Here is a 26255-nt window from a genome sequence, read left to right as displayed (position 1 = left end):
ATCTCCAGTAAACATACCAGAGATTACATTGTTAGAAAAACCTTCAATATCTATTTAAGACCAACTAGTAAACTATTCTCTAGTCTGAGGCTTTATTACCATCTCTATGTAGAGGATACACAATTCTTTTTTCCAATAACTTTATTGGCCTTATTTCTATTTACTTGAATTCAGTCAAGATTTGGCTTATGCATAACAAATTAACATTTAATGTTGCCAAGACAGGAATTATCTGATTGGGCAGGCGTTAGCATCTGTTTTTCCTTCTAGTATTATGTTTGGGTCTGTTCCTATTACCATTCCAGTGAAGTCAGAAACCTCAGAGTTATTTTTTACTCCGATTTATCTTTCAAATCTCAGGTAAGATCTGCAGTGCAAAAATAAATTTTTAAGCTCTGGATACTAAGGAAACTCAAGCTGTATCTCGACGAGTCGGATTTCAGAGATGTATTTCAGTATCTGATCATATCCAGTTTAGCTATTGTAATTCGAGCTACCTAGATCTACTGTATGCTATTAAATCCCTTCAAGCAGTTCAGAACTCCATGGCCAGGATCCTGACTGGAGCAACTTGGTTTGAGCAAATTTCTCCTGTGCTTTATGTATTACATTGGTTGCCAGTTAAACAGATGTTTGAATTTAAGCCCATTATGATGGTGCACAAGACTACGTGTAACAAAATGCCTTGTGTGTCAGCTCTTTACTGAAAATCTATCGCCCTAGTAGGGCCCTCCATTCATCTGGCAAGTACCTACTTGAAATCCCAGATTCCAAATTAATCGAGATTTCCGGAACAAATGACAGATCATTTGTATTATTTGTACCTATGGCTCTAACATTTTTTAAATCATCTCTCAGAGTCATTGAGGAAAGATGTCTGTATAAAGAAATTTAGGAAGCAGGTTAAATCTATGTTGTTTATAGAAGCCTTTGGGTTCCGTTACGTTTTGTGTATTTTTGCACAGTGCTTTGGTATCTGTTTTATATTTTATAGATGGTTTTTGGCTTTTATTGCAACAGTTTTAACAAGTACAGTATCCCATTTATGTGTTTTTAGCTGCACAATTCTTTTGACATCTGCTTCATAGTTTATTGAAGTTTTAGGCTAAGTCACAGTTTTGAGCCTTATAATAGCCCTCTTTTGTATCTCTTTTTTATGTGCTTGTTTTATTTTATTATTAAAAGTATTTTCTATTATATGCTTGTTTATGTATAGTGTGAGTGTAATTCTGTGCACTGCTTAGGAACTGGGATAAGGTGGTTTATAAATGTTTTTTTAAAATTAAATAAATAAATAAATAAATAGATCAAGATCTTAGGAGTCTGAGTTAATGCAAACTTGATAAGGAAGCTTCATAGTCCTGGCATTAGCAACATCTGCTTCTTCTACCTGCAACAACTTCACTAGGCACAACTGATTCTGGAAACCAGTGATCTTTCAACTCTGATTCACTTTCTAATTGAAAATCACTTATATAATTGCAACTCTGTATTGGTAGAGTTACCCAAGAGTTCATTACTGAAATAACAGAATACTCAAAAGCATGTGGCCAGACTTTTATTGCATCTATAACGCCATTATCATGTTTCACCCTCTCAACAATCCCTTCACTGGTTCCCCATTGAAAGTCATAATAAAATTAAACTCCCATTATTAGTATAAAAGGTTCTGTATGGGAAAGTGTCTCCTTATCCAAGTATACATTTTCAATGCTATGTTCCTAGGAGCATCTACATTTGATGAATGAGATTTTGTTTCATATCCCTGTATCTAGGGAGGATGGGTTGGTTTAGACCAGTAAAAGAACTTTCTCTTGCAATATACTGCTCAATATTTTGGATGCATTTTATTTCCTTCCTTTCCATAAACTGCTGAAAACATGGCTTTTTACTCAAGATTTTCCTGATTAGGTATTGAGTCTTGTGTCATTTACTTTACAATAAGAAGGCAAGCTAGAAGTGTAGAGGGTTGACCTGGATAATGACAATGGATATAGTTGTATGTTCTTAGAATTATCAGTTGGCTTAGTGAGCAAGTATTTGATTTTACTTATTATTCTGATAAATGTGACTGAGGATAGGAAGGGACTGAAGTGGAATATTTTTTAGGCAGATTTTCAAACCACTTATGCACCTCAAACTCAGTTTTATGTGCATTAGTAGTGCTTTGAAAATCAACCAGGGTGGGGAGCAGCAAATGTCAAAGCATGCGCGTAACATGGTTTCATATGTACTTTTATGCATACTGAGAGTAGAGGTTCTGGAGGATGGGGTGGGGATAAGACTTACGCATAGACGGTTGCATTTTCAAAAGTATGCATATAAGTTACCATGAGCAAGTTATGCCCTGCTTGGAGCAGGTGTCATTTTGTGTGTGGACACTTCCATACCTACCTGGCCAATTAAGGATTTTCAAAGCAAATAAACTTATTGTTTGATCATTGATTTTATTATATCATGTATTGTATGTTATTGTCCTATGCAATTTTGCTTTGTGATTTATAATAGTAAGGTGAAATATCAAGTTGTAGAAAATAAATATATCTATGCTTTGGAATTTACTTCCAAATGATATGAGGAAAGTAAAGGATTAGTGTTTCTTTACCAAACTGGATAAGAGTTTCCTCTTCACCTTATACTTTGCCTGATTATTTTAGTTTCATGCTATCACTACGGCACTAGATGGAATGTTTTATTCTGGATAGGTGGCTGCATATTTTAAGGGATCTCAATTAGAGACATATTTGTATTTATTTTTTTTCCTTCTCCTGTCTATTGGAACTCCTGTTATATAATCATTGGAATTTGTGATTTGTGTATCTCTGTAGGTTTATTTCTAGGTTATTTATGATTTGTGACTGTGTTTTTCTATTCATTTTTTTGGTTGATTGTATATTTGATATTACTGCATAATATGGATTCTATGTTATTTCATTGGATTTGTTATGGTTACTGTATTTTATTAGATTATATGGTATTTGCAATTTAGCATTGTAACCTGCCTCAGACAATTTGGTAAGGTGAATCAGAGATATGAAGGAATAAATAGATCTTTCACTCACAGCTGTCCTCTCCATGAAGAGACAGAATGCAAGTTAGCTGCATCATACAATCCTTAGCCCCCTGCATTATTTTCGTGATCTCTCTAACTCACAAGCTGCTTTCATTCATCAACCCAGGGCAGAAAATTGAGAGGCACTGGCCACTGGAGTCTCATTTAACACAGACAAGGATGCTATCACTGTATCACCTACTTTGCACCTCTAGCAGTCATAGCAGCCGTGCCAGAATAGAGCAGGTGCTGCCTTCACACCTCCCACTCCCGCCAGCACCCTGCTTCTCACTGCAAAAATTCTGTCATGCTAGGAAGCCCTGTTCGCAGGCTTTTTTTTGTTTGCTTTTTCTTTTACAAATCTGTACAGGGATGCTGCAGCTATTAAGACATGCTGACATAAGGAAATGGACACAGTTGGAGATGGACAGTGACAGCTGCCACCAACCTCTGTTTCTCTGTTGACATAAGAAGCTCTTCTCTATTGAGGAAACATGGCAGGATGTGTGGGATCTTTGCTATGTTAAATGAGGATCCTTGAAATGACTTAGAAGTACCCCCCCCTCCCTTAATACACTGCATAATATTAAAAAAAAAAAAAAATCAGGGGCATGTACTGATGATCCTTGCCTGACTGATAACAAGCATGCCAGCATGGGCCGGCAATGGAGCCACGGGGCCACAGCTGCTGCAGCTCTTCTTCCAGGCCCTTCCATACTCTGGGGGGTCTTCATTCCCACTCACGTAAGTTAGAAGACAATTTAAAGCCCAAAACTGATTGCTAGATGTTAGCAAACACTGTTGATGTGTCCGTTGTTTGCCGGGAGGGTGAGTGAGCAAGCAGAAATATTAGGTTTGGACCAAATTGAAAATGTTGGTACAGCCTGTACTAAACATGGCTTTAGTTTTGTTATTTTCCAGAATGACCTGGGAGAAATCTTAGAAATGGGACTTTTCTCCCAGCTCTGTCCTTGGACTTCACTCTATGCCAATCCACTGGCTAGAATAAAAGAAAACACTGCATCACGAGCTCACTCCCATGATTTTCCATGGAAGAAAAAAAATGTAAAAATACATTTTCCTCCCCAGGAAATAATGGGAGCTATGAGAAAAATTGGAAGAATAACTGGGCTTGTTCCTGCTCTGAGCTTAAGTATGTAGTTTGACATAGAGGCCTCAGGGAGGTGAATGAAAGCTGTGTATCTGGGGGGGAGGTGCCATTTGTGCGTGGGAGCTAAGGTGGACAACAGCCTGCTAATGGAAAGTACAGGCTGGCTCTGCCCCCTGTGCACGCCGAATATCTTTGAGAGTTTGAAAATACACCAGACAGCAGCCGTATATCCCCTTTAATGACAACAGATAATCGGGAAAACCTAGTAGTCAGTAACTATTTGCCTGCAAATGTCTGGGATGCACCAAGCTCCTAGTCTTTTGTTCATAAATTGTTCACATTTCCCACTCACACATCGCCCCCCAATCTTTGTGCTGTAATAAATTTCATACATTTATTTAGTGATATTTGCATTGCATAAAATACATAAGGATGGACTTAAGAACATGTGTATCAAGAAACAATACAAAAAAAACCCTACTTGCATTATAAACAGGAAGAGAAAGAAAAGGAACAAAGACCCCATAACTAACAAACACCGGGAAATGGAATCTGGCCTCGCTTCATGATAAAGTTTCCCAACGTCAAACAGTATCGGGGTACAAGCAGAGCCGCAGCCCTCTCCTGTTCAGCTAAAACAGGGCAATCAGAACACGAGACTCATTCAAAGACGCTATTCTGCATGAGCTTTGGGGTCCAAAATAGGTCCCATGTTCAGAATTAAGGAATAGGGCCTATGTAATCTCAGGTGAAAGAACATTACCGAGAAATTCTCAAAGGAGTGCAATAAAAGCTATCACCAGCTGCAGGACCAGTACGGCATCTACACGTCTGCACCAGGGAGCCAGAACACGGGGAGTGCTAAAGGAAAAATGGCTTTTTCTTTCTAGCTGCTACGTAACTGTTCAGTGGTCAAAAGCATTTCTGTATTGTACCACTATCTGTTTCATATATTCTAGGTTTGTATTAGACTTAGGATTGACTTAGGATTTACCCCCAGGCATTGAATCTTGTGAACAGGGGCCCATAGTTTGTCAAAGAAGACATCTACCAAGGGGAAAAAGCTTCAATAGATTATGTTCTGTGTGCTCATGAATGGACCTACTATATTTGCAGCAACACCCAGAGGTCACGTTAAAATCTCGGTTTATGCTCCGAAAGTCATGAATAATTTCTATTTATTTCAAAGGATGAACTGAATCAACCCATGTAATTCTCCCTAGTTTCCTTCACATGAGCTATGCTAAAACAAACAGCTATTTTCCCCTCTAGCGTGCCTCTCCTCCCCATTTCTACAGTTAAGAAGACTATTCTAAAATGAAGATAAATCTGTACCAGCAAATATCCTTAAGTAGTCTGAAGTTTTTCATTGAAGGGACAAGCCCTTGCCTTTAGCTCCATCATGTATTAGTCTCAGTCAGCTGTTCCATGAGTTGACAGACTCCTTACAGGTACACTGGGGGGTTTTAACCTTTACAAGCAATTTCTGCCCTCATGGAAACTTACTGTTGGTGGTAGGGTTTACTGCCAATGTTAAGCTTTTGATGAGGTGATAAATTCATTACTGTCTGCTCACAAACCCTAATCTTTTGTAATCTTAAACCAAGGGCAATTGGGGATGGATTGCCATGTGACTGGATTAAAATATTTAAATCAAAGTGAGGCAACTAAGTGAATGCTAAAGTGACAGAAAATGGAACATAATGGTACTGCCTATTTTGGACTGGTTACAATGCAGCTGTATAGAACTGTAATTTTATTGTCTGTGCAAACCAGCAGCAGAACTGACAGAATCATCATTGTCACCAACATCAAGCATCATTTTTGATATGAAGATTGGAAACTATGATGTACCAGTTCTCTCTGCCTTCAGTTTTCCGTTCTGTTTCATCCATGTATCTAGACCTTAACTGTTTTTGATGCTATCACTCTAGACTGCTCTTTGCTTTCCCCAATCTCTTTTGGCCTTGTGCCCTTGGTCTCTTGCAATGTAGCAACAAGGGCAACAAAATACAGCCCTTACTGTAGAATTCCCCATTCCCTACGGAATGATCATGGGAGACGGGGGACCAGGATGAGCTGACCGTAACGGCAGGGGTAGCTGGAGCATCTCTCCCCCTCCCCATCCTGCACTGATCTAGGCTTGATGAAGAAACAGGAAAGCAGTGGTGAACTGCTTCGAATTGCTTCCTCTTCCTCTGTTGACTGGAAATAGAGTGTTGCACTTTAAACCATGCAACACTATGTTGCCTCTCCTCCTCACGGTTCAAAGCATGACATCCCAGCCCCAGGCAGCAGAAAAGAAGAAGCCTAAAGTATCTTACTGTCTCTGCCCTCCTTCTACCATCATGCCAAGATATTCAGGAGGATTGTCTGAGGTGGAGGAGGGATGAGATATTGGGAAGATGGGATTGGCAGAGGGAGGGAGTGTGGAATATGAGCATGTGTTAAGGGATCATAGGGTTGTGTGTGTGTGTGTGTGTGTAGGGCTAACAGTTCTCTGTCAATGATCCCATAATTACTTTCTGTGGGAGAAAATGTTCTTGAAAAGAAGGAGCATGGATATAGAACTCCTTTGTCAGAGTGCTGACTCAGGACTGCCCCCACTCCCAGTGTGGAAGTGTCTGCTTCGAGAATAAAGGGGCGCGTGGGATCAGGGTGATGGAGACAGGGCGTTTGAAGAAAGGCATCCTTCAGTTTTTGGAAGGCATTGATGGCTTCAGATGGCCAAAACTTCGTGTTGGCCCCTTTTCGAGTGAGGGTTGTGAGGGGAGCTGCAGTCCAGGAGTAGTTAGGAATGAAATGTCGGTAATAGTTGGCAAAGCCTAAGAATCTTTGCGGGGCCAGTCTTGGATATACTTGACTTTGTCAGGATTCATCTGGATTTACATCAGACAATGTGGCAAGAGATGGGAATACCTTATCTGCTGGGAGGCATATGGTCCAGAAGAAAATACATGGGAACCTGCCACCAATATACCGGATAGATGCCTTCTCAAGGAATTCCACAAGAAACTTCCCTCTCGGGAGAGGGAATTAAGGGAGGGGGTACAGCCGCTCTTACCTCCAGCACCGGATCCGAGTTGGCCCTAGCAGATGCTGAGGGAGACCGCCCGACTCTCATGTGGTAGCCTGCTGCGAGCCATCTGCCTTCCCTGCTCCTGGGACCTCTGACGTGGCTCTTCCCCATTGGCATGGAAGACCGCCATGCTCAACCAACCTTCGACAACGCCTCTGCTCCTGGGCCCTCCTAGGCACGCTCACCAATCTTGCCCTTCTTAAAGGGTCAGTGGCGGGAAACCATGGCTGGCACTACCTGATGACATTACTGGGACTCCAGTATATAAAGTCTGTCAGAACACCTCAATAGCTCAGCAATAGGTCAACTCCATTAGAGAAGTGCTTTGTCTCTGCATTCCTGATCCTCACTTCCTGTTTCCTGACTCTGCTGGGTGTTCTTACCGAGTTTCTGTGTCATGTTCCTGGTTCCTTGTAACAGCCTGATTCCCTAGACCTTATCTCCCATTTTGTGTCTATGGGAAAAGAACTTGATGAATCAGGTCCTAAATTAGCAAATTTAACACATTTATTTTATCATCTGCCTCTTTCAGGCAGAGTTTCTGTGTACTTAACCACAAATCTAATTATTCTTTTGGACCAGCACAAAGTGATCGCACACCTTGTAAAAGACTATAACTCATTCAGCACAATAAATCCCACTGAAAAAGTGTCAAATTTGAGGGGGTTTTTTTATTATTAGTTTTCAGCAGTTTGTGTTTTTTTTTCCTGCAAACATCAATGCTTCTTACATTTTAGTAAAACATATTAGCCAAGGAAGCAGTCAGCTTTTTGAAACTGTGCTCAGGCTGTATGCCTTCTTCAGTGCTATACTTTAATCTACTCTTTCCTACTTTATCCAAATGTGTAAAACCTGCCTGGTGGTACAGTGACATCTGCTGTGCACTGCCATGCAAAGGATCTGGGTTTGATTCCTGGGCCCACTTTCTGTTCTCCATGTCATCTGGGAATGGAGATGCTGCAGATTCTGTGTTTATAGGCCCCTAGGACAGTGATTCTCAATCAGTGTGTCGTCAAGCTTTGTCAGGTGTGTTGCCATCCTCCACCGGCAGGACATCATGCTTTCTGGTCTCCCGCTGGCCCGGCTGCTCTTCCTTGCCCCTCCTCTGCCCTAGTGAGATGCAAAGAATTCTCTCTCTGCCCGGGCTTGAAAATGCTGAGCCGAACAGCAGCACTATTAGTGAAGGCTGTGGCATTTGCGGATTGGTCTTTTCTTCTTTCTCCCCCCTGTCCCGAAAGAGGTAGTGGAGCACACGCTTAGGAAGAAGGAGAAACCATGCCCACTCAGAAGTACCAACAGCATTAGCTCCCAGCATGAGTAGTAATAGCACAGGCCCAGAGCAAAAAGAAGAGCAACTGGTGATCAGTAATAGGAGACAGCAGCATCAGTCCCTACAGCTGATAGGACTCTGCTTCTTTCTTGGGGGCTGGAAGAGGAGGTTGCTGCCACTTGTGCTTTAGAGGGGGTAGGAGTGAGTGAGAGTGAGAAAGAGAGAGCATGTGTATGGTTGAGAGTATGAGTATAAGTGAGAGATAACGGGTGTGAGAGAACGAGACAGAGAGAGAGAGAGAGAACGTGTAATAGTGAATGACAGCAGTCTACCCAGCAATTTATTTATTTATTTTTCTTTTCTTTTAGTTTTAGGGTAGTAGCAACTGCCGCTCTGTGCAGACCACTTCCCTAGCCTAAATGTAAACTATAGGAATAATAGAAAAGTTACCCCATTTCTTCAATTCCATTCTCAAGCCAGCAGGGATCCTCTGTGTTTGCGAGAGATAGAGACAGCATGTGTATGATTAAGAGCGTGTGTGTGTGTGTGATTTAGAAAGAGAACATATGTGTGTGATTGAAAGCGAGATCAGATGTGTGATTGAGAGCATGTGTGAGTGAGAAAGAGGAGAAAGTCTGCAAGCAAAAACCCCTCACCTTGCCTCCTGCTAATTCATGACAATCTCAGGTCATGTGGAATTCAAACGTTCCCAGGTATGAAGAGCAGAGTTTGGCTTCCAGTCCTCCTACTCTCCCGAAACGTACACACTGCCCCCAGCAGAAATTCAAGTCTTCTTTGACAGGAGTGACTTCATCCCTCACCTTTTGGCCCTACTGCCAATTTCAAAATGGCACCTTTACTTTGTTATTTGTTGAATGCGTGTTCTAAAGAGGGCCAAAACTGTGTCAGAACTACGAGACACTGGAGTTTGTTTCACTGGTCTCAGACGTTTGATTTACGTCCACTAGCAATTAACTCTGTTAAACTGGCAGGTGATTTGATAAACCCTTTTTACAGCTCTTTTTTTTTTTTGATCAAAACATCTTCCAACTTCCAAGACTGGAGGTTTTAAAAAAGAAATTAGGTAGAGTTTTCTGAATGTTAAGAACAGAGGCAGGCAACAGACAGGATAACCTCTGGATGATCCCTTTCAGTTCTATTTTTCTATGATTTTATGTACTATGTAAGTAAGACTGCTCTAGGATTTAAAAAAAAGAAAGGAAAATAAGAAAAGGACTTTTTATTCCCATGAAGGGCAGTATTTAACCTGAATAAAAATCATGAAACAAAAATATGCAAAAGACAGAACTAATGATGCACTCGTTAGACTATTATCTGTGCAATATACATCATTATAACTAAAAAAAAACTAATTACAAAATTGAAATGTGCACTTCAAAATGAATATACTCCTATTTGCCTATATTCTATATACCTTGCATTGAAATAAGAGCATTCCACTGGTGTGATGGTAAAGTAACACCAAGATATCCCGAAATGAAAAAGTGTGTTAAGTTTGGGAAAAGGAAAACCAGGAAATTCTCAGAGGAATTACGCCAGTGAAATGATAAGGGAGTTGCCAGTATCCCACAAAATATTTTTATGCCTAGTTAAGAGATAGGAAACCAGGACAAGTTGCCTGTGACAGCGTTTTAGAGATATGCATTGAAAAAATAGTTATTTATATTTTGTTTTTAAATTCCCCCCCTGGGTATCATTTCGTTTAATATTTATTTTATTTCTGACCTTTACAGAAATGAAGTAAACATTTAAAAAAAAAACCCTCCAAAACAAAATAAAACAAAACAAGGCCTCCTCAGGCCCCCCGTGCCCCATCTCATCCATCCTACAAATCTGCCTCCATGGGAGGTCCCATCAACATGGCCTGCATGCAACACTGAGGCCTAGACCCAGTGTTGCAACCCAGCCCAAGAACAGGTCCCTTCACTGAGGCATAGGCCTAGACCCAACACTGGAGCCCAGCCCAAGCTCTAGTCCCATTGCTGAGGCTTTGGCCTAGGCCCAGGCCCAGGCCCAGGCCAAACACTGGGGCTCAGACCAGAGGCCAGGTCCTGTCACCTAGGCCCAGGCCCAGGCCCAGGCCAAACACTGGGGCTCAGACCAGAGGCCAGGTCCTGTCACCTAGGCCCAGGCCCAGGCCCAGGCCAAACACTGGGGCTCAGACCAGAGGCCAGGTCCTGTCACCTAGGCCCAGGCCCAGGCCCAGGCCAAACACTGGGGCTCAGACCAGAGGCCAGGTCCTGTCACCTAGGCCCAGGCCCAGGCCCAGGCCAAACACTGGGGCTCAGACCAGAGGCCAGGTCCTGTCACCTAGGCCCAGGCCCAGGCCAAACACTGGGGCTCAGACCAGAGGCCAGGTCCTGTCACCTAGGCCCAGGCCCAGAAGCCAGGTCCCATCGCAAAAGCCCAGGTCTGATGCCGAGTGCCATCTCCAAGGCAAATGCCCAGGCCGCCATAAGTCCTCTTCCATACAATGTCCTCTTCAAATGATGCTCTCTGCTGGAGGAGGCACTAGAATAATGTCACTCCAAATCCTTCCTCCGAGCGGAGAGTGCCATTTTGATGTGCTGCTGTATTCACCCTCTGCTCAGGAAAAAGGCACCAGAGTGATGTCACTCTGATGCATCCTCCAAACAAAGGGCATCAATTGAAGAGGTTGTATGGCGTGCCTGGGCCTAGACTGGCGACTGGACCCAGCCTTTGGTCCGGGTGTCAGCACTGGACCTGCATCTAGGCCTCGGCAACACGAACAGGCCTCGGGCCCGGGAAGGTCCCGGGGAGCATCGGGTCAGCCAGAGGTGTTTTCCCCTTTTTTTTGTTTTAAAAATGGAATGAAAGAAAAACCAATTAAATCTTATTGGTTTTTCTTTTTCTGTTTTGAAAGTGTCATGAAACGAATGCACATCCCTACAGTGTTTGATCTGACAAATGAGGAGCAACAATGGGTAAGAAGGGGAAAAACAAAACTACTTGCATCTACTAGAAGGAAGGTATTCGACACTTTCCTACTGAAAGATGCAAGAGTGACCAGAGGGAGACTGATACTGATACAGCGCAACACAAACCCTTTTTTGGCTGCGGGAGTTAACGCTGTTAGTAGTTTTTTTCCTCACATCTTGTGCGCTGGATTTTACCCTAGTTATGCAGGTTGGGTCAGATACCATTACCAGAAAAACTCTAAAGGACTGAGATTACGCTTTTGCTTTCTACAGCTTGGATTTACATCAAGGGCTCTGTGCTTAGGATCAAGGCTGGTGCAAAGGCATTAGGTGCCCTAGGGGAATCTTATAGCCTTGCACCTCCCTTCATCCCCAGCCATGCCCTCCACACCAGAGGTCTTTGCCCTTTTGTTTTCTACTGCCAGCAGACAGGCTTTACCGACGGCCCCGCCAGGCCTCTCCCCTCTTTTTTTTTCAGCCTCCACCAGCAGCCAAGGGTTCACACTGGCGAGCTTGCTGCCACCTGAGAGCTGGCGCTCCAGACGACCGCCTAGTTTGCCTAATGGATGCAGCAGGCCCTGCTTAGGATTCCTTTTCTCCCTTTTGGACCTCATCACCTTCATGAGTACTCTTATGGAACAAAGTCATCAACTTTGGTTATTCCCACTGGGGCGGATTTTAAGAGCCCTGCTCGCCTAAATCCGCCCAAATCTGGGCGGATTTAGGCGAGCAGGGCCCTGTGCGCCTATGTTCAATAGGCGCACCGGCGCGCGCAGACCCCGGGACTCGTGTAAGTCCCGGGGTTTGGCGAGGGGGGCGTGTCGGGGGCGGGCCCAGTCGGCGCGGCGTTTTGGGGGCGTGTCGGCAGCATTTTGGGGGCGGGCCCGGGGGCGTGGTTACGGCCCGGGGCGGTCCGGGGGCGTGGCCGCGCCCTCCGTACCTGTCCCCAGGTCGCGTCCCGGCGCGCTAGCGGCCCGCTGGCGCGCGGGGATTTAAGTCTCCCTCCGGGAGGCGTAAATCCCCCGACAAAGGTAAGGGGGGGGGTTTAGACAGGGCCGGGCGGGTGGGTTAGGTAGGGGAAGGGAGGGGAAGGTGAGGGGAGGGCAAAAGAAAGTTCCCTCCGAGGCCGCTCCGATTTTGGAGCGGCCTCGGAGGGAACGGGGGTAGGCTGCGCGGCTCGGCGCACGCCGGCTATACAGAATCGATAGCCTTGCGCGCGCCGATCCAGGATTTTAGCGGATATGCGCGGCTACACGCGTATCTACTAAAATCCCGCGTACTTTTGCTTGCGCCTGATGCGCCAGCAAAAGTACGCCAATTCGCGCTGTTTGTAAATCTACCCCACTCAGTGGGAAATCTTATGGCTATAAGGAAAGCAATTTTCAAAGCCATCTGTACCTGTTTTGCCTGTTATCCTGTTTTCATGTTGGGACAATAAAAATAGATTATATATAAAAAAAAACAGTGCTTTAACCGTGGAAATGGACTTTTTAAAAACTGCTTGTCCTATAGGCAGGTGAAAGTACATGCACTGGGCCTGCCTGTGCGTATTTTTATGTGCAGCGAGCAAAGGAGCTCTTGGGGTCAGGGTTTGGAATTACTTGCAATGCTTTTGCATATTCAGCAGTAGGTGCGTAACTTTTCCCAAAAAAAACGATGCCCACGAATTAGCAGGTATAAATGTGTGTGGGTAGTTTTAATGGGATAATTTAGTATGCATACACTTTCCCTTTGAAAACTGATGGATAGCCTGTGGGTAAAAAGCATCTGCAGACTTTAAACCAATGCGGGCAGTTACAAAATCACCCCCATAAGGACCAATCTTCTCTCTGTGTACATGTTTTGCAATATTTTTTACTGAATTTAAAATCTTGGAGGTTTCCCCTGATGCAAGCAGTGTGCCAAAACATGGCCATGCTAGGATTTTATCAGGTTGTTTTAGTAGAGCCGATTGTTTATTAAATTATTTATTTGATTTTTACCTTTGTTGGTTTTTTTTTTTAATTCATTAATTTCCTGTTATGAATTTTGTCTGCCATTCTCGCTTCCTGTCGACGTGCCTCATTTCTTCAACAGGAAACTCTGGTAGGAAAAGGAATGCAGACGCTCCGCCCCCTCGCCCTTGCTCCATCAGCAGCAAAGCTTTATTTGGTTACCTGATGTATGCCCATATATCAGTAGAAAGAAGACAGGCCAAATATTTCCACGGAGAACTGTTATGACCATAGATACACACACCTAAGCATTTCTTAACATAGACAGATTGTATATCTACCACATTCGTGTTTTAGAAAATTACCATAGAAAGGGAGAATCCTCTCCTAGACCAAATTATTTCTCTTTTTAGCTTGTATAGGATATGGCCTACTAACCAGGATTCAAGTTTTGCTTCTCTCACAGACCCTGTACATAACCTTGGGTAAGACACTATCTCCCTTTGCTTCAGATGAGCCCCTACTCTTTGGAGTAGGGGCTTGTTGTGAAGTGACCTGGTGACCAGCATTATATATATATTCAGGAATAAATAAATACATCATTGAATTGAAAACTATGTTAACTTACACAGTAACTTTTGACTCTGACGAAGTCAACCCTCATGGAGATGAACTTGTCCGAATTTCGGCTGAGACTCTTGATGTGTTCCACGAGGTCAGCACAAAACTTGTAACCGCCTTTCAGCACACAGAGGACGGTGATGTAATTGTCTCCTATGTCGTTCATGATATTCTTTGCCAAGCGCTCTGTCCTGAGTAAAAGTAATTGAAAATTGGAGAAGGCAAAAAAGAAATTCATCAAGGCGCCCATGCAACTCCACATATGCGCTGCTTACACTACTAGATGAGGAAATCTGCACTTTTCATATACAGGGGCCGATGCAATATTTGTGTGCAGAAAATTTGCCACATTGCAATGGGCACATTGGCCGTGTGGGAAATTTTTTGCATTGCAGAGATTAGCTAATAGACTCATCTACATGGAATATACATGTGATGAGCACTATAAGCTATGAGGTGATTTGGACGTGCGTTTTAAAGTGCTAATCCCCATTTTGCATTGGAAGTTATGGATGTGTGTCCAAAATGTGCAACCAATCATGTGTTAAGCTGTGCGCTAGCCGCTGCGCACAATACTGCATCGGCCCCAAAGTCTGAAGTGCTTTACAAGCTTGTAGATGTGAGTGCATTTACAAACTTGTAGATGTGAGTGCATTTACATGACAAGCAGAAAGGAAAGGAAGACAAAAGGTGAGTTGGATTATAGTTACGTTTCAGTATTGCAGATCGAATATTAGGTAGATTGGAATGCTTTGCTATGGGTGGTGTCCCTCTATAGTGTGTATATATATATATATATATCTCCTTCGGAGAAAAACCAAACATTTTTTTCAACAAGTTGCTTGCTCCAAAAGGTCTGTGCTGATTCTGGATTCCAGACTCTCAGCTCCCCACTGACCCTTGCAAGCGCTGATGGTGACTTGCTCCTGGACTTTAGGTCCCTTGAGCAAAAGTTTTGCTGGGATGCCCAGCACCAAAAATTATACAGAAACCAAATTTGTTTTAAGGAAGTGTTAAAAATATTGGTGCCTTTGAAGAATGAACAGTGCTATTTTTTAACACCCTACATTTATAAGGGTGCACGCTTACAATTTGTAAGGGTGTGAACAACAACAACAAAAAAACATTAGAAGCTGGTTTGGCTGTTGAATAAGTAAGGTAACGATCTCCATTACCCAAATTCTTCTTAAAATTGCACAGCACTGCAGTTGTGCAGATTATATGCAAATTGTGATAAAGGCAATATCGATCTTTATTCATCAGTGCCAGCCTAGACTTTTGGCTCTCTCATGATCACCAATGGCTCAAACTCCAACTGGTCACTTTGTCATTCAACGCATGTGATCTTGTCCCACACTGAGAAGTCTATTTTTACAGTCAGTACTGTATCTCTAAATATACACATGGCAATTTTTGTGTGTGCAGAAGTAGGCACGGCAAACATTATACTTATATTTTATAAACTGTACAGTAGAAGTTCCACAATTTATAAAATATGGCAATCTCCACCCTCAAACTTATGTGTGTACTTTTTATGTGCACAAATTTATGCATGTACTTTACACAGCTGCACTAGTTCTACTTCTGGCAAAATGTGGGACCTCTGGCAAAATGGGGTCCATACCCCGCAAGTTGAATTTCACATAGGATGCCACGTGCCTTATCCAGCTCATTGTGGTTGACGAAGGCCAGTAGTTCCCCATCCATTGGGTGAAAAGAAATCTGCAGAGGATGTCCCACATCTAGCTGACACTCTACAGGTAATTTAACCATGGGGCTTTCTACTCTTGAGAGGTAAGAGACTTCAAATAAGCAGTCTCAGGAGCTACTCTGTATAGGTATGGGAAAGGTAGTTGCTGGTGGAAGCTATGAGCCAACTTGTATGCTCTTCTACCCAGCATGGTGTAGCACACCATGGTAGACAACAAAACTGCATGGGATAAGAACTGTGGCAGGTGGTCACACTCTGGTTGGCAGCTGAAACATAGCCTTGGCAGTGTGGACAACAGAACTGGACAGACAAGAGGGCCAATATCATTCTTGTCATGCTACTATGTTGTAACCAAAAAGGTATTAGGTGAATGGAATGTGCTCCCAAGGGAAGGGCTTGACACAGAAATGGTACCTGAGCTACACAAAGCATGAGAGACACATACAGGATACATAGATGCCAAAAAGGCAAGGAAAGTCCCACAGCAACTAGGGTCTAGAGCTATGCCCCTGGAAGGACATGGAACACACTGGACTGGCGTTATGATGTGCATCTGCTCTCGTTCCATATCTATGATTCCAGATTGAGGACCTCAAGAAAAATGTGATATGTTAGGCAAGAATTCCCTTGAGTAAATCCATGTTGACTGTGTTCCATCAAACCATGCTCTTGCTATATGATCTATGATTCTGATCTTTAGAATAGTTTCCACTATTTTTCCCAGCACTGAAGTCAGGCTCACTGGTCTATAATTTCCTGGATCGCCCCTGGAGCCCTTTTTAAATATTGGGGTTACATTGGCCACCCTCCAGTCTTCAGGTGGATGGATGATTTTAATGATAGGTTACAAATTTTAACTAATAGATAAGAAATTTCGTTTTTGAGTTCCTTCAGTACCCTTGCATGCATATCATCCGGTCCAGGTAATTTGCTACTTTTTAGTTTGTCAATCTGGCCTACTACATCTTCCAGGTTAACAGTGATTTGGTTCAGTTCATCTGACTCATCACCCTTGAAAACCATCTCCGGAACTGGTATCTCCCCAACATCCTCAATAGTAAACACAGAAGCAAAGAATTAATTTAGTCTTTCTGCAATGGCCTTATCTTCCCTAAGAGCCCCTTTAACTCCTCTGTCATCTAACGGTCCCGCACAGGTTTCTTGCTTCGGATATATTTTAAAAAGTTTTTATTATGACTTTTTGCCTCTACAGCCAACTTCATTTCAAATTCTCTCTTCGCCTGTCTTATCAATGTTTTACACTTAACTTGACAATGCTTATGCTTTATCCTATTTTCTTCAGATGGATCCTTCCAATTTTTGAAGGATGTTTTTTTGGCTAAAATAGCCTCTTTCACCTCACCTTTTAACCATGCTGGTAATCGTTTTGCCTTCCTTCCACCTTTCTTAATGCGTGGAATACATCTGGACTGCGCATCTAGGATTGTATTTTTAAACAATGTCCATGCCTTTTGAACACTTTTAATCTTTGCAGCTGCACCTTCCAGTTTTTTTCTATTTTTCTCACTTTATCAAAGTTTCCCTTTTGAAAATTTAGAGTCAGAGCTGTAGATTTACTTATTGTCCCCATTCCAGTTAGTTTAAATTTGATCATGTTATGATCACTATTGCGAAGTGGCCCCACCACCGTTAACTCTCTCACCAAATCCTGCGTTCCACTAAGAATTAAATCTAAGATAGCTCCCTCTCTTGTTGGTTCCTGAACCAATTGTTCCATGAAGCAGTCATTTATGACATCTAGGAACTTTATGTCTCTAACATGTCCTAATGTTACATTTACCCAGTCAATATTGGGGTAATTGTTCAAACATTCGTCTCCTTAGGATGGATGAACCTTTGGTTACACACTGGGTTCAATACCAACACACTATTGCTGAATTGCAGTTTTCAGTCTTAGAGGTGGTTGTTCCCCCATTTAGGGGAGGTAATTACTCAGAAATTTTAGGTAGACGGGAACAGAAGTGGATTTTTATGCTTTCCTCCGTCCATCCTAAGGGACTAAACAGGGATGTAGAATGGCATTTGTTTGGTTGAACCGTGTATAGAGAGGGCGGGGGTTATACGAACGAATCTATCGCGATAGCTGCTGTCTTTTGGCGCCAAATTACCTCTTTAAATTGTCTTTCAATTGTGTGAGCCGATGCGCTCCATGATGCATGTACAAGGTATGTTTGAAAATTTATTGAAACTGTGTAGCCATTTTTGTCAGGTCCATCAGCTTTATTATCTTTATGTTCTAGATGATACTGATTGTGGGTCCCTCCCGATGCAGCGACCGCGAAACACGGACCGTGTCGGGGGACTTTAATATTTGTTATTGAAGACGTATGGAGTTGCCACTATTAATATTGAAGAATTTCAGCTAATCAATAAAAATTTATTATAATTTTGAAGGTGGACTTGCTTTACTATTTCCTTGCACGCTGGATGTATGGGTAATTGAGATCTCCCATTATTATTGCACTGCCAAATTGGTTAGCTTCCCTAATTTCTCTTACCATTTCATCATCTGTCTGACCATTTTGCCCAGGTGGACGGTAGTATACTCCTATCACTATACTGTTACCCAACACACGTGGGATTTCTACCCATATAGATTCTACTGAGCATTTAGTGTCTTGTATGACCTTTATCCTGTTGGACTCTATACCCTCCTGGACATAAAGTGCCATACCCCCACCAAGTTGATTCTCCCTATCATTGCGATATAATTTTTACCCTGATATAGCACTGTCCCATTGGTTATCCTCCTTCCACCAGGTCTCTGTGATGCCAATTATATCAATCTCATCATTTACTGCTATACACTCTAACTCTCCCATCTTACTTCTGGCATTGGCATACAGACATTTCAAAGTGTGTTTTTTGTTTGTATTAACAACCTGCTTTTCAGTTCTTAGGGATAATTTGGAAATCTTTAGCTCACCCAGATGTTCCACCTACAAACTGATGACACTAGAAAAACGAGATTTAATTCCTGCAACTTAAATATCGGGTGTAAGGGCATGCATGCAAGTTGGGATAACGTATGTGTGTAATCTGCTTATAAAATACTGCGCTGTGCATTTACTTCTAAACGCCACCTAGACATGACCCTACAGTGCCCTGTTTTTTGTATGTATAGATTTCTGCATGCTGCTATTAGTACTCGCGATCTTCAGACTGTTAAAAAAAAAAACCCACTTATAGGCGTACATGCTGCTTACACATGCACCTTCCAATCCTGGATGCACGAACCTTTTGAAAATGACTCCCCAGTTGTGAATGTTTTATAAGATATGCTACAGAAAATAAAATACAGCCACACAGTTTCAACAAAACAACATTATATTAAATAGCTTTCAGCTCTAAATGAACACTTATTTTTTATTCATTTTTTAAAAATGTATATTCCGCTTGTACCCTACATTGACAGCAGATAGCATAAAACATACAAAGGTCTTAACATAAAATATGGATAATAAAAACATATATATAAATTACAACATGACATATGAGCACATAATTATCACAGAAGATAATCTTTTCAGCAATATAGGCTATATCTGGCTAGCAAGACTAAGTCCTGTGAGGTAAGCACATTGTTCAAAAGTTTTTAAAGGCTTAGGTAAATACATTTTTAACTGCTTTCTAAACTGCTTAGGGCAAAGGATTTGCTGAAGTTGCTTGGGGAGTGAGTTCCAAAATACAGGGCCAGCAATCGGGAAAGCTCGTTTGCAGGTCTCACTGAGCCTTGCATAGCGCACGGAAGGAACTTCTACGAGTCCCTCGTTTGCCAAATGTAGTGATCTGCCGGGATAGCATATTCACAACATGGAATTCAAATCGGTAACATCGTGAGTACTGAGCATTTTATGAATTCAAGTTGCAATTTTACATTTTATTCTTCACTGGATGGGATGCCAGTGGAGAGACTGAAACACTGGTGTGATGTGTTGACAAAGGCCTATGCCATCTAGTATTCATTTTATGTTAAATCTAACCACTGAATCTGAAGTTTCTAATATCTCTGTGGATTGTTCCATCCTGTCTTGACCTACACCAAATGTCAAGAAATGACGGAGGGACAGATCACCATTTGTATAGATGAATCATCTTTTAATCCTTTCATCATATCAGTGGCCAAAACAATGTTTGGACAAACACAACAACCTGTCAGTAATTCACAGGAACTGATCCATGTGTTCATCTTTGCCATCTCACAATGATTTCACCTTCCCTACAGAAAGATGGTATTACTTATATTCAAAGAGATTTCACACTACCAAGGAAGCCAATCAATTACACAAACCAACAAGAAGAGAAAGAAAAATGAAAAGAAAAGTGATTTCTGTACCTCCCGAACAGTAAAAATTCTTAATATCTGTCCTATCCTCCAGTCATAGAGGTTAACACGCTGCTACTGATTCCATTCAGGAATCAAACCTACATACCCTGCGCCTGCTCTTCTGCTCTCACGCTAACACACGAGCATTCTCCAGTGACTTAACACAGCTGCACTGGATTCTGCCAAGCCTGTATAACTCCAAGTAAGTTGGGGGCCAATTCTTAAATCCAACTGCAAGACTTGTGCCATATCCTCAGAGGTATGACCCCACTAAAGAGGTACCGTTTTTTGCACTGAATCTAAAAAATCAGTTAAAATCACAGGGATGGAAACTTTCAAAGGGGTGCGCGGGCGCATCAGCGCACGCCCAGGGATGCGGCTATTTTGTAACATATGAGCACAGTTTTGCAACTGGATGAGCACATCTGGGTATGAGCCATTCAAGTGGAGGAATTTTATAACTGGTGCAGGTCCACCCCATGACCAGTTTCACCAGTTCATCCATCAGTTTGCCAAATATAGAGCTAAGTGTAGAGCTAAGTCCTCCAACCCCCCCCCCCCCTCCAGTTTAATAGCTTGCACTCCCCCCAGTTACCCCAGATCATTTAAACCCCTCAGGGATGGCTGTGTTTTTTTTAAGTTACATCTCCTCCATAGCAGAAGTAAAATTATACAGCACTGGACCTGGGCACATGCCAGGCGCCTAAGTATGTACGTGCACATCTCATGGCCCCACCCCAGAACGCTCAAACCATGCCCCTTTCTGAAGCAGCAAGATATTCGTGCATCAGGAGGTGCGCACACATGTGAGCACTTTAAAATCTGCTAAGTGCGTGCATAGTGCATGCATGTAGTACATGCGTGCGCATCTCCTGATTCTAGCACGCACCAGGCTTTTAAAATTCACCTCTAAGGTGGCAAACATCAAACCATGAATAAATATCATTTATCCAACAGCACTGTTATCTAACCCACTCCATCGTGTCCACCATGATGGCTTCCATACTGCAGCCCCTTTGAAATCCAGCCTGTGCCAGACCTAACTTCTCCCTTTGTCTCCAGAAACTAAAGAGATCTGAGCTATTACAATGTTATCAAACAGTTTGGCAGCAAATGGGAGGTTTGCCACAGGCCTATAGTTGCTAAGGTCTCTGGGATCCAAGTCAGTATTCTTCAAAATAGGGGAAAAAATGTCAGTCTTTAATACTGCAGGAACCTTTCCCTCAATCAAAGAGGAAAATAGCAATCTCCATAGCCCCCTCAGTACCATATCTGATAACTCACCCATCAGACAAGAAGGACAAGGGTCCAAAAGAAAATCAGACTTCCATACGCATTTAAAAAAAGACAAACTCACAAAAGAAACCAAATCAAATTCCTGTATATTTTTCACCTCAACTAAATCCTGAACCCTAGCCTCTTTAAAATGCACCCCTCCCCCCCACTACCACCAAGTCGCCCTCCTCTCCTAAATCTCTATGCTCCCCACCAAATCTCCTACCAATTTTTGACATAGTGTCAAAATCTTTTCCTCAAAACTCCACTCACTCACAATCAGGAATACTCTCATAGAGATTTCTCATTACCATGACCCATTAGCAAACCTACTACTTTAAAAACCACTCTGGGATTCTTATTTGCTTTCTCAATAATTCCAGAATAAAACTTTCTCTTTGCTTTAAATAATCCATAGCTGCCACCCTGGATAAGTTTGAATATACCTGGTTAGGTTTAAAGTTATCCAGGTACAAGTCCCTGGATAGCTTTAACTTCAACTAGCTACATATAAAACTGACAGCCTGATTTTAAAAGGACCATGCATGTAAAAATCGGGTTACATGTGCATTTTAGAAAGGGTCCGGCCACTTGCGTACCAGCCCCCCATTACGTGCAGACGTGCTGGGCCCTGCAAAAGGGGCAGGCCGGGGGGTGCCGTCTGGGCAGGGAGGGGTGGGGCGGGAGGCAGGCTGGGGGGTGCCGTCTGGGCAGGGAGGGGTGGGGCGGGAGGCAGGCTGGGGGGTGCCGTCTGGGCAGGGAGGGGTGGGGCGGGAGGCAGGCTGGAACAGCGCCTTTAGCTGCTGTTCCAAGGAAGTGCGTGCCGGCAGCCAACCAGCGCACAGAACTTACTACTGTTCAAAGGAGCAGGTAAGTTCAAAAATTTAAAAAAATAGGTTAATTAGGTTAGGTTTGGAGCGGATTGGGATGGAACTGGGGGAGGCCCAATTGAGTTGCCATGCATATTTTTCTAAAATGCCCCCTGCGCGTGGAGCAGGCAACCCGCCCACACATGCGCGTGTGGACATGAAAATCCGATGCATATCTGCACGCAGGACTGGTATTTTATAACATGCGCGCGGACTGGAGGGATCTTTCCTGCACCTAACTCTATCCTTCCTCCCTCTTCCCCACCCCCTAAACCTACCCTAACTGTCCCTAATTTTTTTGTTTTAATATTTACTGCTCCTCTGGAGCAGAAGTAATCTGCGCGTGTCGGCTGGCTGCCGGCGCACGATTCCCCAGGATAGAGGCTAATGGCGCTGTCCTGGGCCCCCCCTCTTTCCTTGGCTGGCACTTCTGTGCGTTCCGGGATTTACACGCGTGTCCGGGCCCATTGCAAAATGCGCACGACACGTGCAAGGCCCAGCCACACGCGTAAACCCCGAAATTTACACACGTAGCCCTTTTAAAATCTGGGCTTGAATGAAAAAGAATTTTCTCCAATTAGTTTTAAATGTGCTTCTTGCTAACTTCATGGCGGGCCCCCTAGTCCTTCTATTATCCGAAAGAGTAAATAACTGATTCACATTTACCTATTGTATTTATTTAAGATTTTTTTCTATACCGACATTCATAAATACATATCACATCGGTTTACATGGAACTCGGATAGCAAACAATTAACATCGACTAACTAGGGGAAACAGAAGCAAAGAGAAAAGAAAAAGGGGGGGAAAAGTTACATTGAACAGGGAGAAAGAACTTGGATATCAACAGAGAGATTAAATAGTAGAGTTGGAAAAAAGGTGGCAAAACTGTGGCATAATTAAGCTATTTGATTTAGGCAAACTGAATGTCAACCGATAAGCCTATGATTTATATGTGTTGAGAAGGAATAGGGGAAGAAGAAGGCAATAGGGGTCAGCCTGTATATTTAAGGGTTATGTTGATGAGGTTAAGGGGGAGATGGAAGACGGAGAGGGAGAAAGGAGGTGGGGGTGGGGGGGGGGTGAGAGGGGCAGAAGGGGAAAAGAAGGAAAATTACTGTAGACCTCTGATGATTTTAAACACCTCTATAATATCCTCCCTCAGCCGTCTCTTCTCCAAGCTGAACAGCCCTAACCTCTTTAGTCTTTCCTCATAGGGGAGCTGTTCCATCCCCTTTATCATTTTGGTTGCCCTTCTCTGTACCTTCTCCATCGGAACTATATCTTTTTTGAGATGCAGCGACCAGAATTGTACACAGTATTTAAGGTGCGGTCTCACCATGGAGCGATACAGAGGCATTGTGACATTTTCCGTTTTATTCACCATTCCCTTCCTAATAATTCCTAACATTCTGTTTGCTTTTTTGACTGCTGCAGCACACTGAACCGACGATTTCAATGTGTTATCCACTATGACGCCTAGATCTTTTTCCTGGGTGGTAGCTCCTAATATGGAACCTAACATCATGTAACTACAGTATGGATTATTTTTCCCTATATGGATCACCTTGCACTTGTCCACATTAAATTTCATCTGCCATTTGGATGCCCAATATTCCAGTCTTGCAAGGTCCTCCTGCAATTTATCACAATCCGCTTGTGATTTAACTACTCTGAATTTGTATCATCTGCAGATTTGATTACCTCACACATCAAATTCCTTTCCAGATCATTTATAAATATATTGAAAAGCACCGGTCCAAGTACAGATCCCTAAGGCTCTCCACTTTTACCCTTTTCCACTAAGAAAATTGTCCATTTAATCCTACTCTCTGTTTCCTGTCTTTTAACCAGTTTGTAATCCACGAAAGGACATCGCCTCCTATCCCATGACTTTTTAGTTTCCTTAGAATCCTCTCATGAGGGACTTTGTCAAATGCCTTCTGAAAATCCAAATACACTACATCTACTGGTTCACCTATATCTATATATTTATTAAACCCTTCAAAAACATGAAGCAGATTTGTGAGGCCAGACTTCCCTTGGGTAAATCCATGCTGTGTTCCATTAAACCATGTCTTTCTATATGCTCTGTGATTTTATTTATTTATTTAAAGTCTTTTTTTTTTTCTATACTGTCGTTAAGCAAGGTGCCGTCACAACGGTTCAATCTTAAGAACAGTTTCCATTATTTTTCCTGGCACTGAAGTCAGGCTAACTGGTCTATAGTTTCCAGATCGCCCCTGGAGCCCCTTTTAAATATTGGGGTTACATTGGCCACCCTCCAATCTTCAGGTATTATGGATGATTTTAATGATAGGTTACAAATTTTAACCAATAGGTCTGAAATTTCATTTTTTAGTTCCTTCAGAACCCTGGGGTGCATACCATCCAGTCCAGGTGATTTGCAGTGGAAGGGGAAAGAATGAGGGAATGTGGGGGGGATGGGAGAAAGTCCCAGGGGAAAGTAAATAAGGGACAGTGAGGGAGGGGCTCTTAGGACTGAATGGAAGAGTGACAGAGAGTGAGCGATCAAAGAGTGGGGGAGAGTGAGAGAAGAAAATGACTGAGGGATTGGAGAGAGTGCTATTGTGAAAGTTAGGGAGAAAAAAGGGGAAGAGTGTGAGCAAACGGAAGTGGATATGAATCATGAATGAGGGGATCCCTGTGGGTGCAAGTAGAGTGAGGAGACTGGAGAGGGTATAAGATATGAGAGGACTGGAAGGGAGCACTGGTGTGAGATGGGATCAGAGACGCTTTGGAAGGGGGATGAGGGAAAAAGATGATGAGGATGTGATTGGAGAAGGGGCTGTGACTTCCTTTTTTCTCTACTCCCATCCCAAATTTCTCTCCTCTTCCTTTACCCTCTCCCTCTTTTCTCTTCCACCCTCATCCTCAATACTCCTTTTCTTCCCACTCCCCATCCTTGATCCTCCCTCTTCCCTTTCCTTATTCTCCTGTATCTCCCATCCTCTCCCTCTGTCCTCCTTCCTCCCATATCCTTCTCCAACCCTCCTGCCTACGATCCCTTCATTTCCCTCATCTGCGATCTCCTCTCTTTCCCTTCCAAGATCCCTCCCTCTCTTTCCTCCCCAACCCTAATCACTAAGATCATTTTTCATCTAGTAAAGAACCAAACAAATTAAGTAAACACAGAAATGTCAGAAAATGACTATTTTTAGAAAGTAAAGAAACCTAGCATTATTGAAATTGCAAATATATGCAAATCCTCCACATAATTGCCACAGACTCTCGAAAAAGTTGCCACAGAAAACTGAGGGCTCTGATTATAATTAATGTGCACCAATCGCTCTGCCCCCTCCCTCCAAGCCGTACAAAAGGTTTTACATATTACGGGCCTACTGGCTTCCCCCATAAATTCTGAAATACACTCTGGACTCTGGCCCCCCTAAAGCCCACCCTCCCATCCACAAGGCATCCCTGAAAATCCCCACTGCACGCAGTATAATCGTAGCACGGCAGGCAGCGTCCAGCATTAACCTCGGGACTCGAGACATTCGTTCCGGCAGCTGCAGGTCCGCCCTCTCCCCCCCCCCCTTGTAATAAAACTACTTGACAACTGTATGGTATTAACAAAGGCCGCAGTTTATTAACCTAACCCGAGCCGCTATCTTAATATGCATCCAAATAACAATGCCCCCTCCCCCTCCTTGGCCGCCTCCTCTTCTTCACTTACCACCGCGGCCCGGTGGTAAGCTAGCTATTTGCCCCCCCCCCCAACTTACCCCGCCACGGCATTAGCGAGGGTAAGATTGCGGCCTGAGCATCGGCCCCCTCTTGCTCTTTAGGCCTTCCCGTGTAACGGCCCCAAGTTACACGGGCATTCCTCCCCCTCCTCCGAACAGTCCATTACATTATTCCAATACACAAATACAACATATGGCTCGGGTTTTCCGCCTCCAACTGCGACATGCACCAATATACACAACAAAACACAACATCCAAAGGGAGGGAGGGCGGGAAGCAAAGAACCCTCCGCTTGCTCCGCTGCCTGTTTCCCAACT

General features: G+C 43.2%; 1 protein-coding gene across 1 annotated transcript in view; it reads right to left on the bottom strand.

The window, feature by feature from the left end:
• PRTFDC1 (phosphoribosyl transferase domain containing 1) overlaps positions 1-26255 on the bottom strand; it is a 148435-nt gene that overhangs the window by 68001 nt on the left and 54179 nt on the right. The window contains exon 3 of the mRNA XM_029588675.1: positions 14035-14218. Coding sequence (XP_029444535.1) covers positions 14035-14218 — 184 coding nt within the window. The remainder of the gene's footprint in view (positions 1-14034; positions 14219-26255) is intronic.

Source organism: Rhinatrema bivittatum, chromosome 2 (assembly GCF_901001135.1).
Source record: "Rhinatrema bivittatum chromosome 2, aRhiBiv1.1, whole genome shotgun sequence".
Taxonomy (NCBI): Eukaryota; Metazoa; Chordata; class Amphibia; order Gymnophiona; family Rhinatrematidae; genus Rhinatrema; species Rhinatrema bivittatum.
Note: the sequence above shows the minus strand (reverse complement) of the source record. Positions and strands in the feature narration are given on the sequence as shown.